General features: G+C 40.7%; 1 protein-coding gene across 1 annotated transcript; it reads left to right on the top strand.

The window, feature by feature from the left end:
• Positions 1-44: 44 nt before the first annotated feature.
• LOC111229098 (collagen alpha-4(IV) chain-like) lies at positions 45-20,978 on the top strand. Its single transcript, XM_022755272.1, has 48 exons — positions 45-177; positions 413-506; positions 1,396-1,438; positions 4,260-4,331; positions 4,735-4,869; positions 5,054-5,098; positions 5,724-5,840; positions 6,276-6,338; positions 6,500-6,535; positions 6,695-6,757; positions 6,952-6,987; positions 7,114-7,155; positions 7,244-7,327; positions 7,474-7,518; positions 7,796-7,867; positions 7,957-8,001; positions 8,086-8,139; positions 8,459-8,522; positions 9,115-9,219; positions 9,501-9,656; positions 9,877-9,885; positions 9,990-10,079; positions 10,284-10,435; positions 10,540-10,612; positions 12,184-12,290; positions 12,399-12,582; positions 12,699-12,770; positions 12,992-13,099; positions 13,255-13,473; positions 13,651-13,815; positions 13,975-14,142; positions 14,465-14,608; positions 14,774-14,884; positions 15,031-15,209; positions 15,593-15,656; positions 15,932-16,006; positions 16,177-16,284; positions 16,724-16,831; positions 17,146-17,217; positions 17,514-17,642; positions 18,062-18,166; positions 18,307-18,468; positions 18,546-18,653; positions 18,968-19,105; positions 19,263-19,379; positions 19,566-19,754; positions 19,871-20,154; positions 20,250-20,978. Exons 2-48 carry the CDS (start codon positions 466-468, stop codon positions 20,508-20,510), a joined length of 5,019 nt encoding a protein of 1,672 aa, XP_022610993.1. The 5' UTR covers positions 45-177; positions 413-465; the 3' UTR covers positions 20,511-20,978.
• The last annotated feature ends 1,482 nt before the right edge of the window (positions 20,979-22,460 follow it).

Genomic DNA, 22,460 nt, shown 5'->3' with positions numbered 1-22,460 from the left:
GAGGCGGTCTGAACTGATGATGCGTCCAACCCCAATCAGCCTGCTGCTCATCTCGGTCCCGGCACTAATAAACAGTAGCAGTTACTCAGTTTGGTTTACTGATACAGAGGCAGGAGATTATCCTGTGTGGAGCGCACCAAAGCCCTCATGAAGATTAATTTCAGCTGTTGAATTTGGGTGAGTTATGAACATTTTTGCATTATGTGCATGATGGACTGTTACCTGTAGAATACATGGTGTGAAAATTTAATGCACCAATAATTTCTTAATCGGTAGAATAATTTCATCGTTTTAAATGTAATTGTATGTACTACATTTTATCTTAAAGGAAGTTATTCTTTATGTATTGTTATGAATGGCCCATGGCTAACAGGTATCTTTGGTGTGTCATGCTTCCTTTCATCCACCACAGGGGGCAGCACTGAGGCCAACGCTCACCTGTTCAGCAGGCTTACGTGATGAAAGATGAGATCCTTATGTACTGTTGTGACTATGTCCCCTCTCAGGTGAGTCCCACTCCAACAATGTTGTTAATAATCAATAATAATAATCAATGATTAACAATAACAGAGGTAAGAAATGCACATTATCATTCTGGTATCTGTAGTAGCACCAATATCTGATGATGTATTGTGTGATATCCTAATATGTTCCCATGTAAGAAAATGCAGACCGATGCATCTTTTCAACATTCAAAATTAAATTTTGTTGTTTACAAATCATGATTTGGTAAAATTTTAAAAGAAAATTAAAGTTTTGATATAGAATGACATGAGTGCTGTTGTCACAACTAATGTAATACTTAAAATATGTGCTTTACTTAGCTGCAGTACATACATGTCACTGAGCCCTGTAACACTTTAAATATTTTACTCTTTTGTAAACATTTGTAAGTTATATGTCTCATAAAGGTTGAAGGAATTCACATCCCCTACTTAGTTAATCTATTTACCAGAAAACTAACACACTTCAAGGTTGTTTACTGAGGTATATAACACATCTGCATATTTGCATACCAGTATATACTATGGTGTTACCTGCAGCGTGATGACAATTCAAGAAGACAGAATTTTTGCTGTTTTCCTGCTCTGCGGATGGTACATTAGTCCTCTTGCACACAAGAGCAACAAACCATAAGCTAACGTGTAGCAGTTAATTTGCCACGAGGAAGTGCATTTTTGCTTTTCTTGCCATATATTCTTAGGCTTTGTCGCATGTTGACAGTAAAACGGAGTTATTAGGTAACTTGCAAGGATTTTAGGTTGCATTGCACACAAATAGGGTTTCTCTTTGTCACATAGTTTATATGGCAGTCATTTGTGATTATGTAAAGGTATTCAGTAGCGGGGGCTGAATGGAACTACAGTTAATCTGTTACTATTGTTACATTTGCAGATGGATCCTTGTACTGGTAATCTTTGTGCAGCAGCTCAATGCAGTAAGTCTTTCCTTCTAGAGCTTCTACATACACGCACCAAGTAAAAACCTTGTAATTAATCATTTCAATACGATTTAGTTGTAAATATATGATACCAATAAAACGGTGTTGGGAAGGTTTCTTTTGAAATGTAATATGTTCCGGATTACAAATCACCCCTTTTAGAAAAAACTGTTTATTGCGTTTTAGTCACTTTTCAGTAGTATTAATTTAGTCTGTTGGTGCCCAGAAATTTTGACAATGCAATGACCTGTCCAAATTAATTTTTAATGAGAACACAATGTTGAATTAAGTTAGTGGAGTGTTATAAGATCTGACACCTATCACCTATCTGACCCATGTTGTCCACAAATATGCCAAAAGAAGGCCTTACTGCTGCTGTATGGCCAAAAGATGCAAAGCAGCAGAACAAATGATATACTCTACACATAAGTTTTTTAGCAAATAGAATATATGTAACCCCTTTGTAATCACCAACATTTTGATTAGTAACTGTGATTTAATTACATTTTTTCTCAGTAACTGTAACAGATTACACTTACATTTATTTTATAATGGAATTAAGTAATCCTGTTACATGTAACTAGTTCCCAACACTGTATTTGAGCATATTGTTCTATATGCTAAGAATTAACATTACGCATGTGCCTTCCTCCCAAACCCAGACATAAGATTTATTGTAGAAATTTATTGTAATCAAAACTCTATGCCAAAAACAACAATATACGCTTTCTTTGTTCTAGAGTTTGTTTTAGATAAACTGCAGATTATCCAAATTAAAATATGTTTCTGACAAGAGATTATGACCATTTTACAATATACCCCGAGTTACACTATGTACACTGCACAAGCTAATGCAACACAATACATCAGTGCAATGTGAAGCGTATCACGTTCAGTTTCTGTCAACACTGTTCAACTATATGTATGATTTATGTAAATGTAGGATTAGGGTGGACAAAACATTAGAATATAATGCAGTTCAATAAAACATCATCACTAACTACAGTCTCAAAACTTAGCACAGAGTTGAGTCAAGGCTTTTTTGACACAAGCTGAACTATGGTTTCAACTTGATATTGGAATCTTGTGTTAAATGCACCATGTAAAGTTCAATTTACAAGTTTAATAAGTGTGCTCTTGACATCATTGTAAACGAGGTCATGCCCTCAATGATTCTTTGATATTTAAATCAAGGTTGAATGAATGAATGAATAATTACATCTTAATTTTTGCAAACACTGCTGCTGCTGCAGTAGCCAGGAATGTAGTTTAGGTCTGTTACAAACAGTAATCCATCAATGTGAAGCCAGGATAGTCCTAAACCTGATGCTCTCAATGCACTTTTTAGGGTCACTGAGTGCACATAGCTTTCTATATATCAGCATACTCCAGCTTGTGTATACATCCTGTCCTTAAATTCTCCTAAAGCCCAAATTTGAAGTACTTGACTCACCTGAAAACTGTAAATATTGCTCCCTGCGTGTTAACAGAATTTTTCACCGGGTCACAGGACTTGCTTGGGGTTTTAATGGTGAATAAATATTGTACACTAGTGCTAGACAGGCATATTTGCTGGGCTGAGATACTGGCGTAGTTGGTTTATTGCACATATTTGTGTCAGCTGATAAGGTAAATCAACCAGTCAGTTGGGCTATACTATATGGATACCATCAGTATGTGTGATGGAGAAAACACATCTTTGTGCTTTATTAATAAACAGAAGAGTTAAACTGAAGGAATGGACATAAACATAAATAACCTTAACATCGTAGCTAGTAGTTTACCACTACACTATGATAAATTGTTTTTAGTAGTTAAGCGTATTTTTCGCTTGGCACGCGCCAATACTTGACTGACTGAAAATAGTTTTAAGTTAACTTAATTCTTTTCTTTTCTTCCAAATTTCAGAAAATAATGTTTTCATGCAAATAATTACAAGGCAACATTCACAGCCAATTCATTTTTTTAAATTTATTAACACTTTTCACCTTTAGAGGAGGCCTTACATTTAGAAAAAGTAGTCAAAACTGATGTTGAATGATGTTGCTACAGTTTATGTAGCAACTATGTCTTACTTAGCACTTTGTGTTCCCAATTTGGCTAATGCACTGAATCTTAATGGCCTGTCCAAAACATAGCCAAGTGTGCATGTTTTTTTTTTTTTCTGACTGATGGAGATACCCCTGAATGTTTGGGCCAAAAGAGAAAGTGGGACAGCTCTATCAACAGATTTGTGACTAAATTTGATTTCACCTACGTAGACTTTTCCAAATATTTAGTAAGCTTTGAAGAACATTACTAAATGTTTGTGACACTGAGATCCCCACACTGTAAAACTTCCTAGGACACACAGACACACACACACACACAAATATCCGTGGGAATACTTTGCATCTGGAGGTGTTGACACACCGACTGCTTTTTCAGCAGGATGTCAGTGCAGTATGATAATGATGAGGCTCCCTGAGCTTTCTTTCTCATCAAGGTCAGGGCGTTCATTATTTACCCAAGTCTATGTGAGAACACTGATTTGTTTAAAACTTTCTAATCAGGACTTCCCAGTCTCAACAGGGGAATGCGTTCATTGTCGAGGCTGATTCTCAAAACTGTTAAATATTCAGGAACGACAGAAATGTCCAAAACTATACGACCTTATCCGATGCGCCTGCCCCTCCTTTGACTGCTTACTGTCATCTGCTCTGCTCAGACACACAGACACTCACACAGCCCCAGCCTGTCTGCTTCTCTTTCTCTTATGCAGTAATGGTCAGACTTTCTGCATTTAAGGCCTATGATTTGTCTCTGGTTGCCGTTGCAGGGGCGGATTGAGGGTCCATGCCAGGGAAGAGACTGCTCTGTATGTCAGTGTCTTCCTGTCAAAGGTGCACGGGTATGAACTCTTTATACTCATTTTGTTATATATTGGCAATATGTGTGACATTAATCTGTGGGGAATGTTTTTGTTGTCCTTTAATTCTAATAAAATGATCTTATATTTTCCCTGTCTTCATGCCTAGCAGGACTAGCTACAGGAAAAAAGGAATAAAATTTGGAAGAATGAGAGAGGCTTAGATTCCATGATTTGATAGATTTGTATTTACTAACGTTTTGTAATTAATTACTGTAGTAAAATGCATTTGTGTGTGCAACATTATTGTGATGTTATTCAACTATCCAGGAGCAGAGACTAAAGTCAAAAAATTACCTGATACACCAGCAGCCAACTCCTAACAGGATCACTGACAACAACAGTCTAAGTTAAGCTTTTATATACGTGAGTTTTCTCTTTCCAGGGAGCTCCAGGAAAGCGAGGGCAGCAAGGCCCCACGGGACCAATGGGACGAAGGGGACATGAGGGGCCACCTGGAGACAAGGGCAGGAGGGGAGCAGAGGGATCGCATGGCCCAGAGGGGCCCATAGGAGAACGTGTTAGTGCAATATTCATATGCATGTTGTGTTTGTTGTGTTGTGAATATGCATGAAAATGCAACTAGTAATTAGTAATTAATAAGTCTGATTTAAAAAAAAATATATATATTTTTTGTTGAAATTGAATAATGTTATCCACCCTAGTAATGAGTGAATGATGTCTGTATCTTTTTAACCTCTCAGGGCAACACTGGTGTTCTTGGTTTTCCTGGTAATATTGGCTCATCAGTGAGTAAACTCCTTAAATTAGTAAATTCTCCTTTACAAATCAGAAAAAGTTACACACACTGTTCACACTGACAACAATAATCCCTTTGAGGTGGATAACCCTCTGAGGGAGTCACACCAATTTCCCAAACCCTTTACAGCTCACCATGGAGTTAACAATACTGTTCTTGTCACTTATTTTCCCACAATCTCTGCAAATGAATTGAGAATATACCTGGGATAACAATATCAGACAGTATTCCATTTGTAAATAATGTAATGTATAGTTCCCAGTTTTGTAACTGCCCAGATCATGCATTCAAGATATAATACGGAAGGTTCCACATGAGATGATGCAGTGATATGGAGCATGTGTCTGGTATGCCCTCTAGTGGACACACCAAGGTATACTGTAGATGTGGGCCTGGTTTCTCTTCCCGCCCTAATGCAGCTGCCTCTTCACCACTCAAGTGTTTGTGTTTAATAAAAGCTTGAGCAGTTCAGCATAACCACTGTATAATTATGAAATAAAAAATATGTAAAGCATTTATTTTTATCGTTCTCAACTAGATTCGTAATTGTGAATTCCCTGACTCTAATACTGTGCAATTATACTTCACCTCCATAACTGCACGATTTTGATCAGGGTTACCCTGGAGCAGGCGGCGAGCCTGGTTTGCCAGGATTGGATGGCTGTAATGGGACAAGGGGTCAACCAGGGATCCCTGGTGTTCCTGGTTTCAGTGGTCTCCGTGGGCCGCAGGTGAGTAGAAGTCCCATTCTGATGTTTCTGTCAGCCATTATTCAGTCAGGAGTGAGACATTCAGATGTCTTCCTCTGGCCTTTTGACTAGGTTTACAGGTTCTAACCAAGTTATGCAGTAAAGTAAAGCAAGTAAAAGGCTAGATAATAAAGGTTTTGTTCATTTTGTCGGACAGTTCTGCAGCATACAATTTAAAGACAAACAAAGCCTAATCTGATTAATCTGGATTTCTGTTAGGATGATAATGAATTATTAATAATTAAATAATCTAATTTAATTAAATAATCAAATATATACTACAAATATGACCACTGGATGTTGACAACCAAACATTGACAACAATTTTTATATTGTCCAATACCAACTTTCTGTTGGAAACTTTATATCCATTTATAATGTCTCTAATATCAGAATATCACTGTCTCTTCTTTTCAGGGATTACTTGGACCTAAAGGAACTAAAGGAGAGCCTTTGCAAGACGCCTTTCCGGGACTTCCTGTAGGTTCTCCTACACAAGAAAAGCTCAGAATAATATGGGTTGGCCTTTCACCAGCTCAAAACCGCTTGCTATTTATGCAGTTCCATAATTATTTAAAATTAACCATGTGTGTAAAAGTTCTCATCTTCATGTCTCATCTTCTGTTCCTTTCATCTTACAGGGGGAGCGTGGGAGAGATGGAAAACATGGTTTACCTGTATGTGCATTAGCGCACTAGTTCTCTTTATTATTATTCTACTATATAAAGCATGGATTAAATATTTTAAATCTTCTACTCCCTGCATGGTTAAGTCGAATGGTATTAATGTTTACTCTTTTTTTAACATATAATTGTGTGAAATTTTTTTATACTCAGGGAAGGAAAGGAGACATTGGACATCAAGGCTACATTGGCCCTCCTGGTCTTAATGGACCTGAGGTAAAAAAAAATTCACACTTTTTTAATTATGTAGGTTATGACTTAACTACAAGATTGTGTATTACTGTATGTTATTGCACATTACTGCACATGCACAGTATGCATTAACCACTAATAGTCATGATTTGCATCACAAGAAGAGATACAGTGTTTTATATGTAAAAAGGTGTGTGTACATGTGTGATTCCATTTAGGGCTTGGCAGGACCTAAAGGTGTCAGAGGACTACCAGTGAGTCACCTATTTCCTAATCTTTGGCAGTGCATGCTGTAACAAATATATCATTGTATGCATACAAACATATGTCATCCACAAAACCTTACTAAACTAAACTTACTACAACTGGTTGTTGTGTAGGGAAACCCTGGAGGATCACTGGCAGGGGATAACGGTGACGATGTATGAAACCATTTTGGTCTTTGACAGCTATGGACCGAGGTTTTGCGCTGTGTGTGTGTGTCTTCACCTCTTTAATTCTATATTCCAGGGTGAGCAAGGCCCACCTGGCCCCCCAGGAGTAGAAGAAGTCATAGAATTTCCTCCAGATTTTCTTCCACCCAAAGGTTACAAGGTGAAGGCAAAGCCCTCATTTGTATTTATGAAAGACTGCTGATTTTGTACATAGACAAATCCAACTTACTTTGTTTATAATTTAAATGTTAACTCTACCTTCTCCATACTGTATTTTTGCATTATTTTCTCCTTTCTTCTTCTCAGGGAGACAGGGGTCTTCCTGGACCATGTGGACCAAAGGGCAAAAGGGTGAGTTTTATTATAAGTCTCTTTTTAAGACTGACTGTTATTGTATCACTTATTCTTAACTGTAGGTATTTTTCTTAACCATTAGATTATTTTATAATGTTATATTTTATGTTTTGGATATATTTACTTGCAGTTTCAGTTTTTATTGTAAAGTGCTTTGTAACCTGTTTTTGAAAGGTGCTATATAAAGTATTTTTTTATAGATGCTAATATATGTTAGCATACAGGAATGTCTGAGATAGAGAAAGGCATTTGATTTTATTTTTTGTCTTATCAGAGTGATGTAGGAGACTACAACATAGAAGAAATTAAAGGGGAGCAAGGAATCCTTGGATTTCCTGGAAATCGGGTAGGTGATTGAAATCTGACTGCCACATGATTTTAGACAAACACGTGCATACACAAACAGTATTTTTAACGGCACTGTTTGTGCTCCAGGGTCTTTTAGGAACTCGTGGTAGAGCTGGAGCAACAGGACCTCAGGTATACCTGTCATATGATTAAGCCTTCCCTTGTGTTACTGTACTATACCACTAGTTCAGGTTGAATACAGTGATACATTTTCAGGGTCTGCATGGAGAGAGGGGACTACCAGGCCTCATTGGAAGAATCGGTCCAAAGGTGAGCTTTGCACAGACATCTAAGCAATCTGCTTAATAATTTGAACGAAACGTGTGTCAGGTGCTAACAGAAGCAAAGTTTCAGTGGAAACATGGGGGATAGACATGGATCTATATTCTCCAGCAGGATAGATGCTTGTTGGCATCTTTGCTATACAATCTTTATTTCTCTACTGCCCTCTTGTGGTTGTTCAATGGGACAGTCACATTTATTGGCCCACACCAGTGATTCCTGATCACTCTTCATCTTTAGAAATATTACGTACATCACATTTGCTGTTTAAGAATATGGTTTCTGGTTCTGTCCTTGCATTCAACAGGGCTACCAAGGAGATCCAGGTCTCCCTGGTCCCACATACTTTCATAATGGAAGTGATGCCAGAGGTGAGACCACTGCAGAAACTACACTATCCACACTAGTTGAACTAAGTGTGGCCGCTGGTAGCAGTGTCCCATTCTAGTTTATTTATTTGTAATATAAAAATGAATTAAAGTCCATATGTTTAAAACCTTGTTCTTGCTGTTTTTGCTTATAAACTGCAACATTAGTATACTGATAAAAACAAAGTTCTCTCCACTGGAAATAGCTCTACAGTCCAGTGGGGTGATTAAAGTATATTCCACCCAGAATCTGTGTTTTGAGTGACAATGTCTCACTGACTGTGGTCAACTTGAATCCTATCAGTTACCGCAGATTCAAAAAAGCATCAAAATGTATTAAACATATGAACTATGGAAACGTCTCAAACCCCTCCTGTCCAATTTTTATCTATCCGTATGTTCACAACAGTCATATTTTCATCAAAACATTGCTAAATACAGTGCTTTTTATAGAATCACTTAAATGAAATGGTCTGCTACAGCACTTTGCTTGTAAATGCTCAGCCCCTCCTGTTCAGTTAGTAAATGACCATCATTACACTCGAATAATAAAGCATCTCAGACTTTTTCACAATTCTGTATCTGTATGTTTCAGGTGATAAAGGTGAATATGGGTATCCAGGAGCGTCTGGACTCCCAGGAGACCCCGGGGAGATGGGCATGCATGGACCTCCTGGCCCATCAGGGTTAACAATACCAGGTACCAGAGTTCAGCCTTTGTCTCTGTTCTCTGTCTTTCAGGTTGCTCGTTTCTTCAAGTACTATACATCACTGGGTATATTATTCAGTTTGGTCAGGATTTGATCTATTTCTCTGCTAATGCTCATAATCATAGTTCTGATCAGCTATTCATTATTACCACAAAGTCACTGACACAACTCAGGACTCAGGATTCAAGCAGATTCTACTTGAATCATGGAAAATACAAAATGCCAATCCTACCTTATCTGAGGGTTCACATCATCTCTCACTCCTTTCTAGTTGTGCCAGGTCTGCCTGGTCCAACAGGGCCCCGAGGTCCAAAGGGCTACAAGGGCGAACCAGGGAGGTATGAAGAAATCAATCCATTCCCAGGACCAAAGGGAATTAAAGGGCTCCCCGGACCTAAAGGTGTCACAGGCCGCCCTGGTCCTCCAGGTATATCTGTTCTCACTGAGAACACAGCACATCAGAGTTTCTTATATGTTAGTTAATGTCACGAATATAATTTCATTATTTGAACAGATGTTCACTTGTCAAATGTTTTTGTGCGTCTTCATTTCTGTTTGGACTTACCTTGTGCTTTATGTGTGTGTGTGTGTGTGTGTGTTTGTACTTGTGTGTTAATTGTATGGCAAACTTTACGGGATCTGATTAGGATGTGGAGGTGAGTTTTGGATTTTAAAGAAGTTAGCTCATACTCAATTATGCATTCAAATTACTTGCAGAATCATTTTAGTTTATGACAATATTTGTGGCTGGCTCCTGCAGATTATTACTGTGAGCCTGGTTACCCTGGCGAAGATGGTGACCCAGGATCCCAAGGACCTCCTGGACACAAAGGGCTCAGAGGAATTAAAGGTGATCTGTGACTGTTTGTGTGTATCAGCTGATCCCACAAGCAGAGATTATGTTCTTCTCATCGCCTACTGACCTGTGGTAGAATCTGAAATCATCCTGTGGGAATTCTAGAACTCAACTTAAACAGATTTGTGATGTACACTTTACAGTATTTGAAAGCGATGCATCATAGTCATACATTTTTGCCATCCCTGTCTCCTACAGGTTGTGAAGGTGGATGTGAATGTACATCTGGTGGGGGAAGAATAGGGCCCCCTGGTCCACTTGGTTTTCCAGGACCTCCAGGGTTACCTGGAGCTCAAGGACTCAGGGGGGACCCTGGACTTCAAGGAGATGATGGACCAAGAGGACCACAAGTAGGCCTAAGGATAGCGGGACTCAAACTAGATAATTAATTGCCATTTCTCAAAATGTGTTTTAAAATCTGTTCTTTTCTGTGTGACTTTGTGTTTTCTTCTAGGGCTTTCCAGGACTTGCTGGTGTAAATGGACAGAAGGGTCAGAAAGGTGACTCTTTAGTGTTAGGTGGTAAAGGTGAGCACTTGTCAGCGCCAAAACTCTAATATACACAGTGTTATTATACAAGCAGTTTTGTGTCATGGGCGTTTTAAATACAAGCTCTAGGGAGGATGGGATAAATCACAAGATGTTACCCCATTACATTTAGATTACATTACAGTTACTCATTTGACAGACACTTTTATCCAAAGCAACTTACAAGTGAGGAGCAACACTGAAGCTTCAATTCAGTAGAGACCTCGGTGTTAGTACTAAGTACTACATCTATTCAGTAAGTGCAAGGAGATCAAGTTAATAAATGCACTGAAATTGCATAGTAAGTGCTAGTTAGGCATGTTGGGGTGTTATAGGTGTAAGGAGAGAAGGTGCTCTCGGAAGAGATGAGTCTTGTCTTGTCAAGAGATACTTGTAGATAGAGATGGATGCGCCTGCTCCGATAGCGTTCGGTAGCTTATTCCACCCCTGGGGAACCACAGACGAGAACAGTCTGGACTGCGTTTGCCTTGTGTGCAGGGATGGCAATGCCAGACAACATTCTTTGGAGGAACGCAGTTGCCAAGAACAAGCATAAGCCTGTATGATTGAGTTCAAATAGATGGGTGCAGACCCAGACCTCATTCTGAAGGCAAGCATGAGTGACTTCAGTTTGATTTGGATGGCCATGGGTAGCCAGTATACGTAGGTCGATGAGCAGCAGAGTGACATGTGCCCTTATGGGTGATCGAAGACCAGATAGGCTGCCGTTTGCTGGACCATCTGTAAGGGTTCCACTGTGTCTGAAGGGAGGCCCACAAGTAGGGCATTGACTGGGAGACGGATGCAACATGGGCAGTGAAGGAGAGCTGGTCATCAAACATGACACCCAGGCTTCTCTTCTTGTTCTATTTTCTTTCTGCAACACTGAGATAGGTATGCAGCTTTCAGATGATGTCAGTCAACCATGGGTGAGGCATGTTAGAACTAGCAGGTTTGATAGAGAACACAGGCTATCCAGGTATGAGGTCAGACTAGAGCAAAGAGACTCCATTGATACCATTGATGTGTAATGAGGAAAATGTGTTAAGAGAAGGTAGAGCGGAGGAGAAGTGCAGTGGAGTGAAAGCAGAGGCGGTGAGATGGACGGCAGTTCTTCACACGAGGACGGCTACACACGAGGGCTGACACTTCCACTGTCATTTCAGCGACAGTCTATATCAAAATAGCATTTGCTTCATTGAACACAGCTGTTCCTGCATCAGGACTGATTGCATGCAGCATGCAGAAATAATGCACAGTTGATGTGCTTTCCAAGTAGTAGCAAGGACTAAGTACACAGTAATATCTGTGAGTAAGATAATAAGAAGTAGTGCTTACGTTACAACTGCAGCCTCCACCTCCTTACTCCATTTTTATGTAACCATACAGTAAACCAATCACAGTGCACTGTGTTCTGCACAGTCTTTCCAGTACAATAGTAGATTTAAATAGAAAGTAAGTTGTCACTTTGTGCTTGTGGTCAATTTAAAAAATAAAAACCTTTGTTTAATAAATGTCTATGAGAAAGCATTTATAGCCTAATATCTACTGTTTCTTCTTGCTGCTGATAGGTGCCAAGGGTGACCAAGGACTGTCTGGTCAACAGGGCCCTCCTGGAGCAACAGGTAGGCCAGGACTGGATGGTCACCCTGGCCATTCAGGAGATCCTGGACCACCAGTGAGTGTGTACACTTTAAATACTGTAAATATAATTTGTGGAAGAGATAAAACTTAAAATTTTTTAATTACATGTAAAAATGTTGCCCTTTGTTACACAATTTTGCAGGGTGCTGAATATGCAGGATTACCTGGTCCCAAAGGTGACCCTGGGGTTGTTGGACCCAAAGGTTTTCCAGGGACCATAGGCCCCCCAGGTCTTGGTAGTCCAGGCCCCATAGGGCCACCTGGACCTAAAGGAAATCCGGGACATACTGGCCCCCCAGGATTTCCTGGACGACCAGGCCCTCCAGGTCAGAGTCTGGATTAATTTTGGAGATTCTCAGTTGGTTTTAACATACCCTTTCCACATTAAGCCAGGTGTCATGGGCTCAAATAGCATCTTGTAGCATGTTATTTCTGTCATCAGGTGAAATTGAGGAATGTTGTCATGAAATTGAGATTGGGTCACCTGGTCCTAAGGGTGAGCGAGGCTTCCCAGGTAAGTCTTACAGGTGTTGTAATGTTATGATATCTTAAAAATATATAAACAAATCATGGCGATTGCTACATTGTTAAGTTCAGAGAAAAGTTGCATCGTAGCACTTTTTTCCAGCAATTTAAACTAATAAACCATATGCCATGAAAGAAAAGGTTTACGATCCTTGAAACACCGTCGACCCATATTGCCATTCAACTTAATTTATATTTGGTGCTGTGTAGGGATTCCAGGTGAGCCAGGGAGAGAAGGTTTTCCCGGAGGTCCGGGACACCAAGGCGTTAAAGGCATGAAAGGAGATGATGGTGATTATGTAAGCACTGGACCGCCAGGTAATGGTTCTCTAAAATGTTGTCAAATTAAAATTATTTTTTTTGCTTCTTATTACACTATGCTTGTGGGTCATCAAGCATCCAGTTAATGATTGATTAATTATATAATTAGGAGGGTTGTTTGTATGCTTATAGGTCTCTCTTATTTGTAAAAGGATCTCCAGGTTTAAATGGGGATCCAGGTGACCATGGTCCTGTTGGGGATAGCCTGGATGGCCCTCCAGGCTCTCCTGGGTTACCAGGACTACCAGGCAGGAAGGGTGCCCCAGGAAATGCCCTCTTTGCCAGTCAAGGTGCTATTGGCCCACCTGGCCACATTGGGGCAGTGGGTGCAAATGGACCTCGTGGCTTTCCTGGAAACCCAGGGTCTCCAGGTAAATTTAGTTTATATTAGGTGAAGACAAACAAACCACCTGACAGGTTAGGCCTTAGTTAATGTGTCCCGTATTACAGAAAAAACTGTGTAGATACAGTATACTGTAAGTACCTGGGATGTGCTATTCTTTACTGTTTATTGGAATTTTTTAACCACTGGTGCTTTGGAATCACAGGCATACAAGGCCAACCTGGACAACCAGGCCGTAAAGGAGAGCCAGGATTCAATGGTGACCCTGGTGCCACTGGTTTCCCAGGCCCACCTTGTACTGTTTGTGACCTACATGGAGTTCCAGGCCCTCCAGGACTTCGAGGAAACCCAGGACTGATGGGGGTACCAGGTGAGCATACAGCAGCAGCAGGATAAATTATGGATGTGATGCTGACGCTTCAAGTGTCCCCAAGAATAGTAACAGACTACAATCATGCATATTTTGCTGTGTAGCTATATAACCATCCATTAACATATTTCTCTCATCAACTTTTATAATGTGGCATAGGCTACCATGGTCAGAAGGGTTTAAAGGGACATATAGGTCTACCTGGTCATGGACAGAAGGGTCCTCAAGGTTTCTCTGGCCTTCCCGGTGTACCAGGCCCACCTGGACCAAAAGGCATCACTGGCTCTCCAGGAGATCCTGGGCTTGATGGTTGGCCAGGACCAAAAGGTGAACAAATGCTTTCCCTTTTTACTTGGTCATTTAAAATCATGTAAGCTCTTTTCAGCATAAAATCCAAACATATAGGTGCTTTTGTTGTTGCCTTAAACTGCATTGCCTCTCACAATCACACAGTGAGTCCCTCGTTAGCTTGCTTTTATTAACCCAGTCAGCTGAACCTGTACCTCTGAACACGGTACCTCCAGATCCTGACAGTGATCATATCATCGAACCACCATGTTTCCCATCACCAGCAGTGATGTTACAGTGCTTTATATCTGTAAACTAGTCTGTCCTGATTCAAATGACATTTTCCTTTCAATTTATCTAGGTGAAACGGGCTACCCTGGCAGGGCTGGAGCAAGAGGTATATCAGGTCGTCCTGGACCCCCAGGACCCAGAGGTAAACAGGGAGAGAGAGGCTTTAATGGTCAACAAGGTGACACAGGAGACCCAGGACTGCCTGGTAATAAAGGTAGGAATCTATAAATAGTGGCTAAGACTAAGGATGATTGTGGAGGGAAAAAAGATGAACCATACAACATAGGTGCTCTTTTATTTAGGTAATTGAATTACATTTTCAGTGTACTTTATGATGCAGCCTGGCATGCATTTCATCTCAACTTTGTGATCTGTTCAGGTTCACCTGGTCTCCCAGGACTACCAGGCCCAACATGGGGTGTGAATTTGATAAAAGGCTCAGCGGGACTTTCAGGAAGAAAGGGACAAAAAGGCCAACAAGGACTTGCAGGCAATGGAGCTGTCACTTCACTTACATATCTTTTTTGGATAGGATGATTTTTGAATTCCCACTAGTGTGTGACTTCACTAGATTGACATATAGAATGCGATAACCAGTCTAAGTACTACATTTCTGATTTCTTTTGTCCCTTACAGGCTTAAAGGGCATAAGGGGAATACCCGGTGACCCAGGGCCTGATGGACAGCTTGGTCCGGAAGGGTGTAAGGGCAGCACTGGTGCTCCAGGCAGGTCAGGAATACCAGGTCCTCCTGGACACCCTGGAATCAAAGGTTTCCCTGGTCCAAGGGGAAATCCTGGGCATGGTGGAGATCCGGTACACAATTTAATGTATTAATATTTCAGTGACAAGTGTCTGTGCTCAGTTTTTTGTATCTGTCCAGTCTCTACCCAGAGACACTAAAATTAGCTGCCACTTGCATCATGTTCAATAAAACTACAAATAATGCACTCACACTATAACAAAATTACATGCTAAACATGAGACAAGCAGCATATCATTTCTGATCTTTCTGAAAGTCTGTAATGTTTATTGCCTGACACATCATCTTTTCTCCAGCATGGATTAATTAGTTGGATAGTCCTTGATTGCCTATGCTGTCTTTCTACTCTTGAATGTAGCTTTAATGTACATAATTCATTATTTGTCAGACTCAGAAGTGATGTTAAATAGTTTGAATGTGTTGATATCTGTAATAGGGAGATCCAGGGCCTGCAGGACTTTGGGGGATACCTGGGCTACCAGGATTTCCAGGTGCCAAGGGTGAGTTATAAAACAGGATAATGTGTTTCATAAAACTGGTATATACTGTATAGCTAAATTCAAGTCAAGGGGGGAAATATACAACAGGATGTGAACCTACAGCAATATGGGATTAACAATTGGCAATTTTGTCTGGTGTATTAAAAACATTATGATATATTGTTATTATAAATGCAAATAAAACTCCAGGTATAGAAAACAATGAAATGAGATCTCTCTCAGGATTTCATACATGTTTCATTCCGTTGGACTGAACCTGTCCAAATCTGTTCCAGGTGAGCCAGGACAGTCTTATGGACAACCTGGTCCACCTGGACCCAAAGGATTTCCAGGGGAAAATGGACTCAGTGGTGAGTTAAGAAAATGCCACACTGAACAGAAGAACTACTTTGAAAATACTTCAAATTATGAAGAGGGACTAGAAAATCATTAAACAATGTCTTGAAGGAGGTCTCCTAGACGACATTAAGTGTATATTTAACTGGAAATATATTTATATCCACAAAATGATGTCTTCCAGCACCCAGAGGGAGTCCAGGAGATCCAGGTGACCCAGGACTCAGGGGAAGGCCAGGAAAGCCTGGACAACCAGGCCCTCCGGGGGAACCAGGAAGACAAGGAGGACTAGGTGATTTTCAGTAAAATTTGAATCAGATAACTAATGTACTTTAGCACTAAGGTTCATCTTTGAACTTATGAATGCTGACTCATGATGAGATTCAGGAGAAGAATAAGAGCTCGCACTGTGTCCTGATATATCACACAGTTGTATATCATTAGAAAAATAAATAAAGTAAGTGATGACATTGTGCCAGTAACCTGGATAATTTGTTCTCAAATTGTATAGTGTAAAGCTCACTTACATTTGGATTTAGATATAAAATAAGTGTAATTCAATGGTAATAAATAGCTACAGTTAAGCATTTTGATTCTTACAAATTATTTACTGCTTTAACCATTAAAACAATGACTCAGTTCTTAATCTTCTGTTTCATCCCTCAAGTAATTTGAATTTTGTGCTTTAAGTATGCATGTTGTTTTGTGCAATTACATGTGTGTCTCTACAGGCTTACCCGGGCCTCATGGCCCACGAGGCCTTCCAGGTTTTCAAGGGATTCCAGGTGATCATGGAGGTCTGGGACCACGTGGTCCACCTGGCCCATATGGACCTCAAGGTACTAAAACAATATCCATTGTCTCTCACATTATTGGATAGGCAGGGCACGCACACGCGCACACACACGCAATCACCTCACCTCACCTGCCATAAGGAAAGTCAGAGACACAACTGTTAGATGTGGACAATGGATGGATAACAAAGGCTGTACTTATTTTGTTTTCCGGTAACATTTCTGAAGACACATTGAGACAAGAAAAAACATATACTGCAATTAAAAAATATCTGTGTGTTGTGCCAAAGGTAAATGTATTTGAGTACTGAAGACACCAAACAAGATGATTCTCGTGTTGTATTGTGATCTTATGTCAGGGCCCCGTGGACCACCAGGTCTGGATGGATTATATGGGCTAAGAGGGCCAAAAGGGATGAAAGGAGGATGTGGTAAGAGGGATAAGAAAAATTTAGCAATAGTTTTTCCGCATGTCTTTTTTGGAGCTTGTACTATTGGTGTTGATTTTTCTTCATATAGAAGAAAGTAAGTGTCTGTTTAGGACACAAAAGTTACTTTAGATAGGAATGCTTAAGTTTAATGTCAACAAAATCCTATTCATTATTTATTGTTAACTTGATCCTAAAAGGTGTAAATAGTCTCATTATGTTAACTCCATGCATGAGTAAATGTGAACACATGCTACAGTGTAATACTGTTCTTAAATGTACTCATTTATCACTTCAAGGCAAAGCTATTCATGGCCCTCCGGGACCAGATGGTTTTCCTGGGCCCAAAGGCCTGAGGGGCCGCCCAGGGCCTCCAGGAGACATTTTTCCTGGGCCCAAAGGCCCGAGGGGCCTTCCTGGTGACAAAGGTATTATATTTATTATTATCAATAGTGCATCTGCTTCACCAGTCTATAAAGATGGGAGACAATACACATTTAAGTATGTCAAGTCATATCCTGGATTCACTCATACCATAGAAATTGCTTTAAATGTAGAAATGATGAAAACTTGAAGAAAAACAAAATACTGTTTATCTCTGTCTACTGTTTGTTTATTTAATTCGGCTCAAATTAAGTTGTTATATATTCACAGTACCATCGGTGTAAGTCAAATAAAAAAGCAGTAGTCTTGGTCATGGTTTCTCAGATTGTATTATGTTTTTATTATCATTTCATGACTTCCTTTTTGCTGTTTGTCACTCTTCATTTGTTTAGAGTGGCTACAGCTCCACTCCTCTATATATTCTGTGAGAGAGGGAATTAACCTTCTGTATTTCTTCCCTCAGGTCTTCCAGGTTTACCAGGGGAACCTGGTTACCCTGGCAAAGACTGCACATCTTCACCAGGACCCTGTGGAGATATAGGATATGAAGGACCTCCAGGACTCCCAGGTGTGTGTGTGTGACTATTTATGTTCATGTTATGTCTACATTTTTTTGTAGCCACATTTAGGAAAGAACATTGTGTGGATTTTTGTGCACGTCCTTTTCATCTGTCTGTCCACATCTGGGATTTTGTAATGGATTATTAGGTCCTCCTGGGAAACGGGGCCCTCCAGGCAGCATCATTTTGTCCATAGGAGACCCAGGACCAAAAGGCTTCCCTGGGTTACCTGGCCGTAAGGGAGATAGGGGCTTCCCAGGACCTCCTGGACCTCAATACGAACGAGAACGAGGCTTTGACGGTCCAAAAGGTAGATAACAGTGTAAGACTGCTGCCATCACTCACCATCCACTTGAATGCACTCTAAATGTTGCTACACGTTGACAGGTGAGAAAGGTCACAGTGGTACCAGGGGTGCTCCAGGACCCAAAGGTCAGCAAGGTCTACCTGGGCCCTGGGGTCTCAAGGGACAAACTGGCCCAGCTGGAGAAATAGGTGAGTGACACTGAGGCTAAGTGATACACGGATAATTTTTTAAAAAGATTTTACTTTTCCTCTTTCTTTCTGGGCTTTTGACAATAGAAGGTATCAGAAAACATGGAAAGAGGAAGGCAGGTGAAAATGTTATTTGAGCAAGATAAACATGGGTTGAGATTCTTCATATTAGATATTTATTTTGCCATTAGTTTATAATTAAATTTATAATTAACTGTAAGTAAATCATTTATTATAAGCTTATTCTAACCCATTCAACACTACTAAAATGTTGGGATGGACATCTGGTCATCAGTACATTCTGTTTTTACCAGGTGTCAAAGGTGCTCCCGGTGATTCCATCAGTCTATGTGGAGAGAAGGCTCCTTCTGGCCTTTTAGGACCACGTGGTTCCCCAGGATCTAAGGGATTCCCTGGCGATTTGGGTCCTCCTGGAACTCCAGGACATAAAGGCAAGATAGTCTAATATATTATCAATGTGTACACTTTCTGGTCTGTGTCTGAATTGATTTGTATTGTGTTTTTTTTTTTTTTTAAATCATCCTCGGTTGTCTGTATGCGTCTGTGTGTATATATTTGTTCTTGTTTGTTTGTATCTGTGGGTTCCAGGAGAGAAGGGTTCTATAGGGTCTGTGGGCTTCCCTGGTCTACCAGGTCCTGCTGGTCCTAATGGTCCTGTCGGAGACCCAGGAGAAGGAGGTCAGCGAGGATTTACTGGACTTCAAGGTGAACAACCAGACGCAATCATGGAACAATCCCAGACTTTGTTCTGTTTAATCCAGTGGCAGGATGGTAAAAATAAAAGTCATGTGTTGCATACAAGAAACTCAAAAAAAAAACTGCTCTTGTGTTAGCTCTTATCCTCCATCCATGTCACCCACTTGCTACTTGTTCATCCCCTCTATCCTCAAGGTATCCCAGGTGCACCGGGTGATCCAGGTGGGCCAGGCTCTAGGGGGGCACTGAGATCAGGCTTCCTTTTGGTTATTCACAGCCAGTCAGTTAAGGTGCCGCTGTGCCCTGCAGGCAGCAGTCAGCTTTGGGCGGGCTACAGTCTGGCATACCTGGAGGGTCAAGAGAAGGCTCACACACAGGACCTGGGTAAGGGTCTGCATAAAGTGATGTTTTTGTTGATGTCCTGAGTTTTTTTCATAGAAAGAACTTCTTCTTGTTTCTCTTAAACCTTCTCTCTCTTCTTCAACCGGCTCTCCCTGTAGGCCAGGCTGGCTCCTGCCTCCGCGTTTTCTCCACCATGCCTTTCTCCTACTGCAACAAAGCTGCCTGTCACTACTCCAGTCGCAACGACAAATCCTATTGGCTCTCCACCACTGCTCCCATACCCATGATGCCCCTGTTCGGCCAGCACATCAGCCAGCACATCAGCCGCTGCGTTGTTTGTGAGACGGTTTCTCCTGCAGTGGCTTTTCACAGCCAGGATCAGACGGTTCCTGCATGCCCACCTGGCTGGAGGAGTCTGTGGACGGGTTACTCTTTCATCCTGGTGAGTGCGTTTAAAAAGCTTGATTGTGTGGACGAAAAAAAAATGCCATCAACTCCTCTGAATGTCTTCTTGCTGCTTCTTCCTTTCTTCTTCAGCACACAGGGGCAGGTGATAAAGGGGGCGGCCAGTCTCTGACCTCTTCTGGAAGCTGCCTTAAGGATTTCAGAGCTCATCCCTTCATAGAGTGCCAGGGCCCACGAGGCTCCTGTCACTACTTCGCCAACCTCTACAGTTTTTGGCTGACTACTGTGAGTCAGACAGAGCAGTTTAACGCCGCGACGCCCGACACCATCAAAGCAGCCGACCAACAGCGACGCAAGGCCAGTCAGTGCCACGTCTGCCTCAGAGAAAAATAAAGGTCTTCTCGTCACTTTTAGTATCAAAACCTGATTCTGATCACCACTCAGGACTATATTTAGATTATATTTAGTGAGAAAAGAAATGTGATATGACAATTTATACCCTGTTACTTTTATCTGAACGACTTTTTTTTTTTTATAAACTACTGCTAACTATTTAAATGAGGTGCTATTTCTAATGAAAAAAATGTTTTAATAGTTGATCATTTTGCTGCTGTACTCTAAGCTTTTGTATTCACCCACTTTTTCAGATTGGTGTTCTTCATCCTTTAGGAGAAATAGTAAAAATATCCTTCCTTCTTTATTTAAGTTGTGCACCTCAATTAAAATGTTTGTTAAAAAGTTTTGGCATTCAGAGTCACCCAGACTTCAGTGACTACTGCAGTTGAAAACACTACAACCTACATGCAAAAATCCCAAGGTAGGACAAAATGAATAAATTCAACAGGATACAGTTTTTCCATAGCGGGTTTCAAGTTCATATTTATTTATTTCTCTCAACAGAACCCAAGTGACAATCAGTATACAGTACTTTTTTCCTCAAACATTTTTTCCTTTTCTTTTTTATTACGCAAAACAAGAGAACACTCAGTGCAATAGGACAGAGGACTCTGACAGTGCGGTGCTCTCTCTACCTTTTCACAGTGCACGTTTATACACACAAAAAGATTGTACATCATCATTATTACATTTCCAACCTCCACCCACCAACATCATGGATAGGGCAAAGTGAATGTCTCAAAACAATCATTTTTAAAGATTCAACTTGCATACAGTGTAGCTTGGCACACACACACACACACAAGCACACAAACACGCACAGCTCTCTCCCTCACACACACACACACACACACACACACATACACACACATGAAGGTACAACACAGAGGGACCTCTGTAGCATTGATTCTCACCAGAGAGGGGGTACTGCACTTGCACGCTGAGGGCTAGCTCATTTGTCAAACCCATACTATTTTGGCAATGTTGACATTGCATTTTAATGTGCAAAGAGAACCAATTTAGATGATGTAAGCAGGAGGCTGAGGTAGAGGGAGAGAGCTGGGGGAGAAGGACGTATGTAACCAGCCTGATTAAATGTGATGGAAGATGATCGGTAGTGCAGTTTTTTTTTTTCTTCTTAAACAAAGCCTCAAATATTTGTAGGCCCTTGTGCAACCCCTGTCCTTTTAACTGGGTAGAGCTGTTGCCATGTGATAGGTCCTTGAACGATTTGATCTCTGAACTGGTTGCCAGCCAATTGAATTGGGAATATTATCAGAGACAACCAATCATAGATGACTGTATGTCACACACAGCCAGTCTCCTGAGGCTTTACCTCCCAGCCAACAAATTAAAACTTACATGGCACAGCTCGCTACTCCTAACATTTTCAAAAATATATATATATAAGCATAATCTTGAAAGTTATTTCTTAAGCAAGTGCATATGGCTATTATAATCTGCAGTAAAATTAAGAAATGTTCTAAAAGCTCAGGTGTTGATTGTACGGGCTGGTCGTTGGCATCAAGTATTTACACTGTGTCATGGTGCTCGCAGTGTGCATGGCAAAGTAAGGACGCTGGTACTCCCCAGCTATTGCCACCAACCCCATTTCAAATAACCAAACGTCCCCAAGTGCAACCACACCCATATCTCGCTTTTACAGGCTTTGGCTGGTTTTGGAAATTATACTGTTAATAATGCATGTTCTAATTTACTACCTTCCCATCCCACCCTCATAGCGTATCTTAGAATACAACAGAAACATTTCACACCTTCTCTGTCATCTACAACATGCCAGCCAACAGGTTTACCTATAGAACGATTCAACCGATTCAAAAGGCTTTGACGTAGTGACTACACAGCTTCTTACTGTAATATACAAACTGAAGCACACAAAGTTTCCTGTCTCTGTTCTAGGACCAACTGTTGTACATTCTACAACAT

This window comes from Seriola dumerili, unplaced genomic scaffold, assembly GCF_002260705.1.
Source record: "Seriola dumerili isolate Sdu_G_001 unplaced genomic scaffold, Sdu_1.0 BDQW01000226.1, whole genome shotgun sequence".
NCBI lineage: Eukaryota > Metazoa > Chordata > Actinopteri > Carangiformes > Carangidae > Seriola > Seriola dumerili.
Note: the sequence above shows the minus strand (reverse complement) of the source record. Positions and strands in the feature narration are given on the sequence as shown.

What these genes read in the sequence shown, in the direction of transcription:
- LOC111229098 (XM_022755272.1), top strand. Translation starts at nt 466, where the DNA reads ATGAGATCCTTATGTACTGTTGTGACTATGTCCCCTCTCAG. An exon ending in AGGATTTCCAGGTGCCAAGG is followed by an intron (nt 15,657 to 15,931) that starts GTGAGTTATAAA and finishes AATCTGTTCCAG; the next exon opens with GTGAGCCAGGACAGTCTTAT. An exon ending in TGGAACTCCAGGACATAAAG is followed by an intron (nt 19,106 to 19,262) that starts GCAAGATAGTCT and finishes TGTGGGTTCCAG; the next exon opens with GAGAGAAGGGTTCTATAGGG.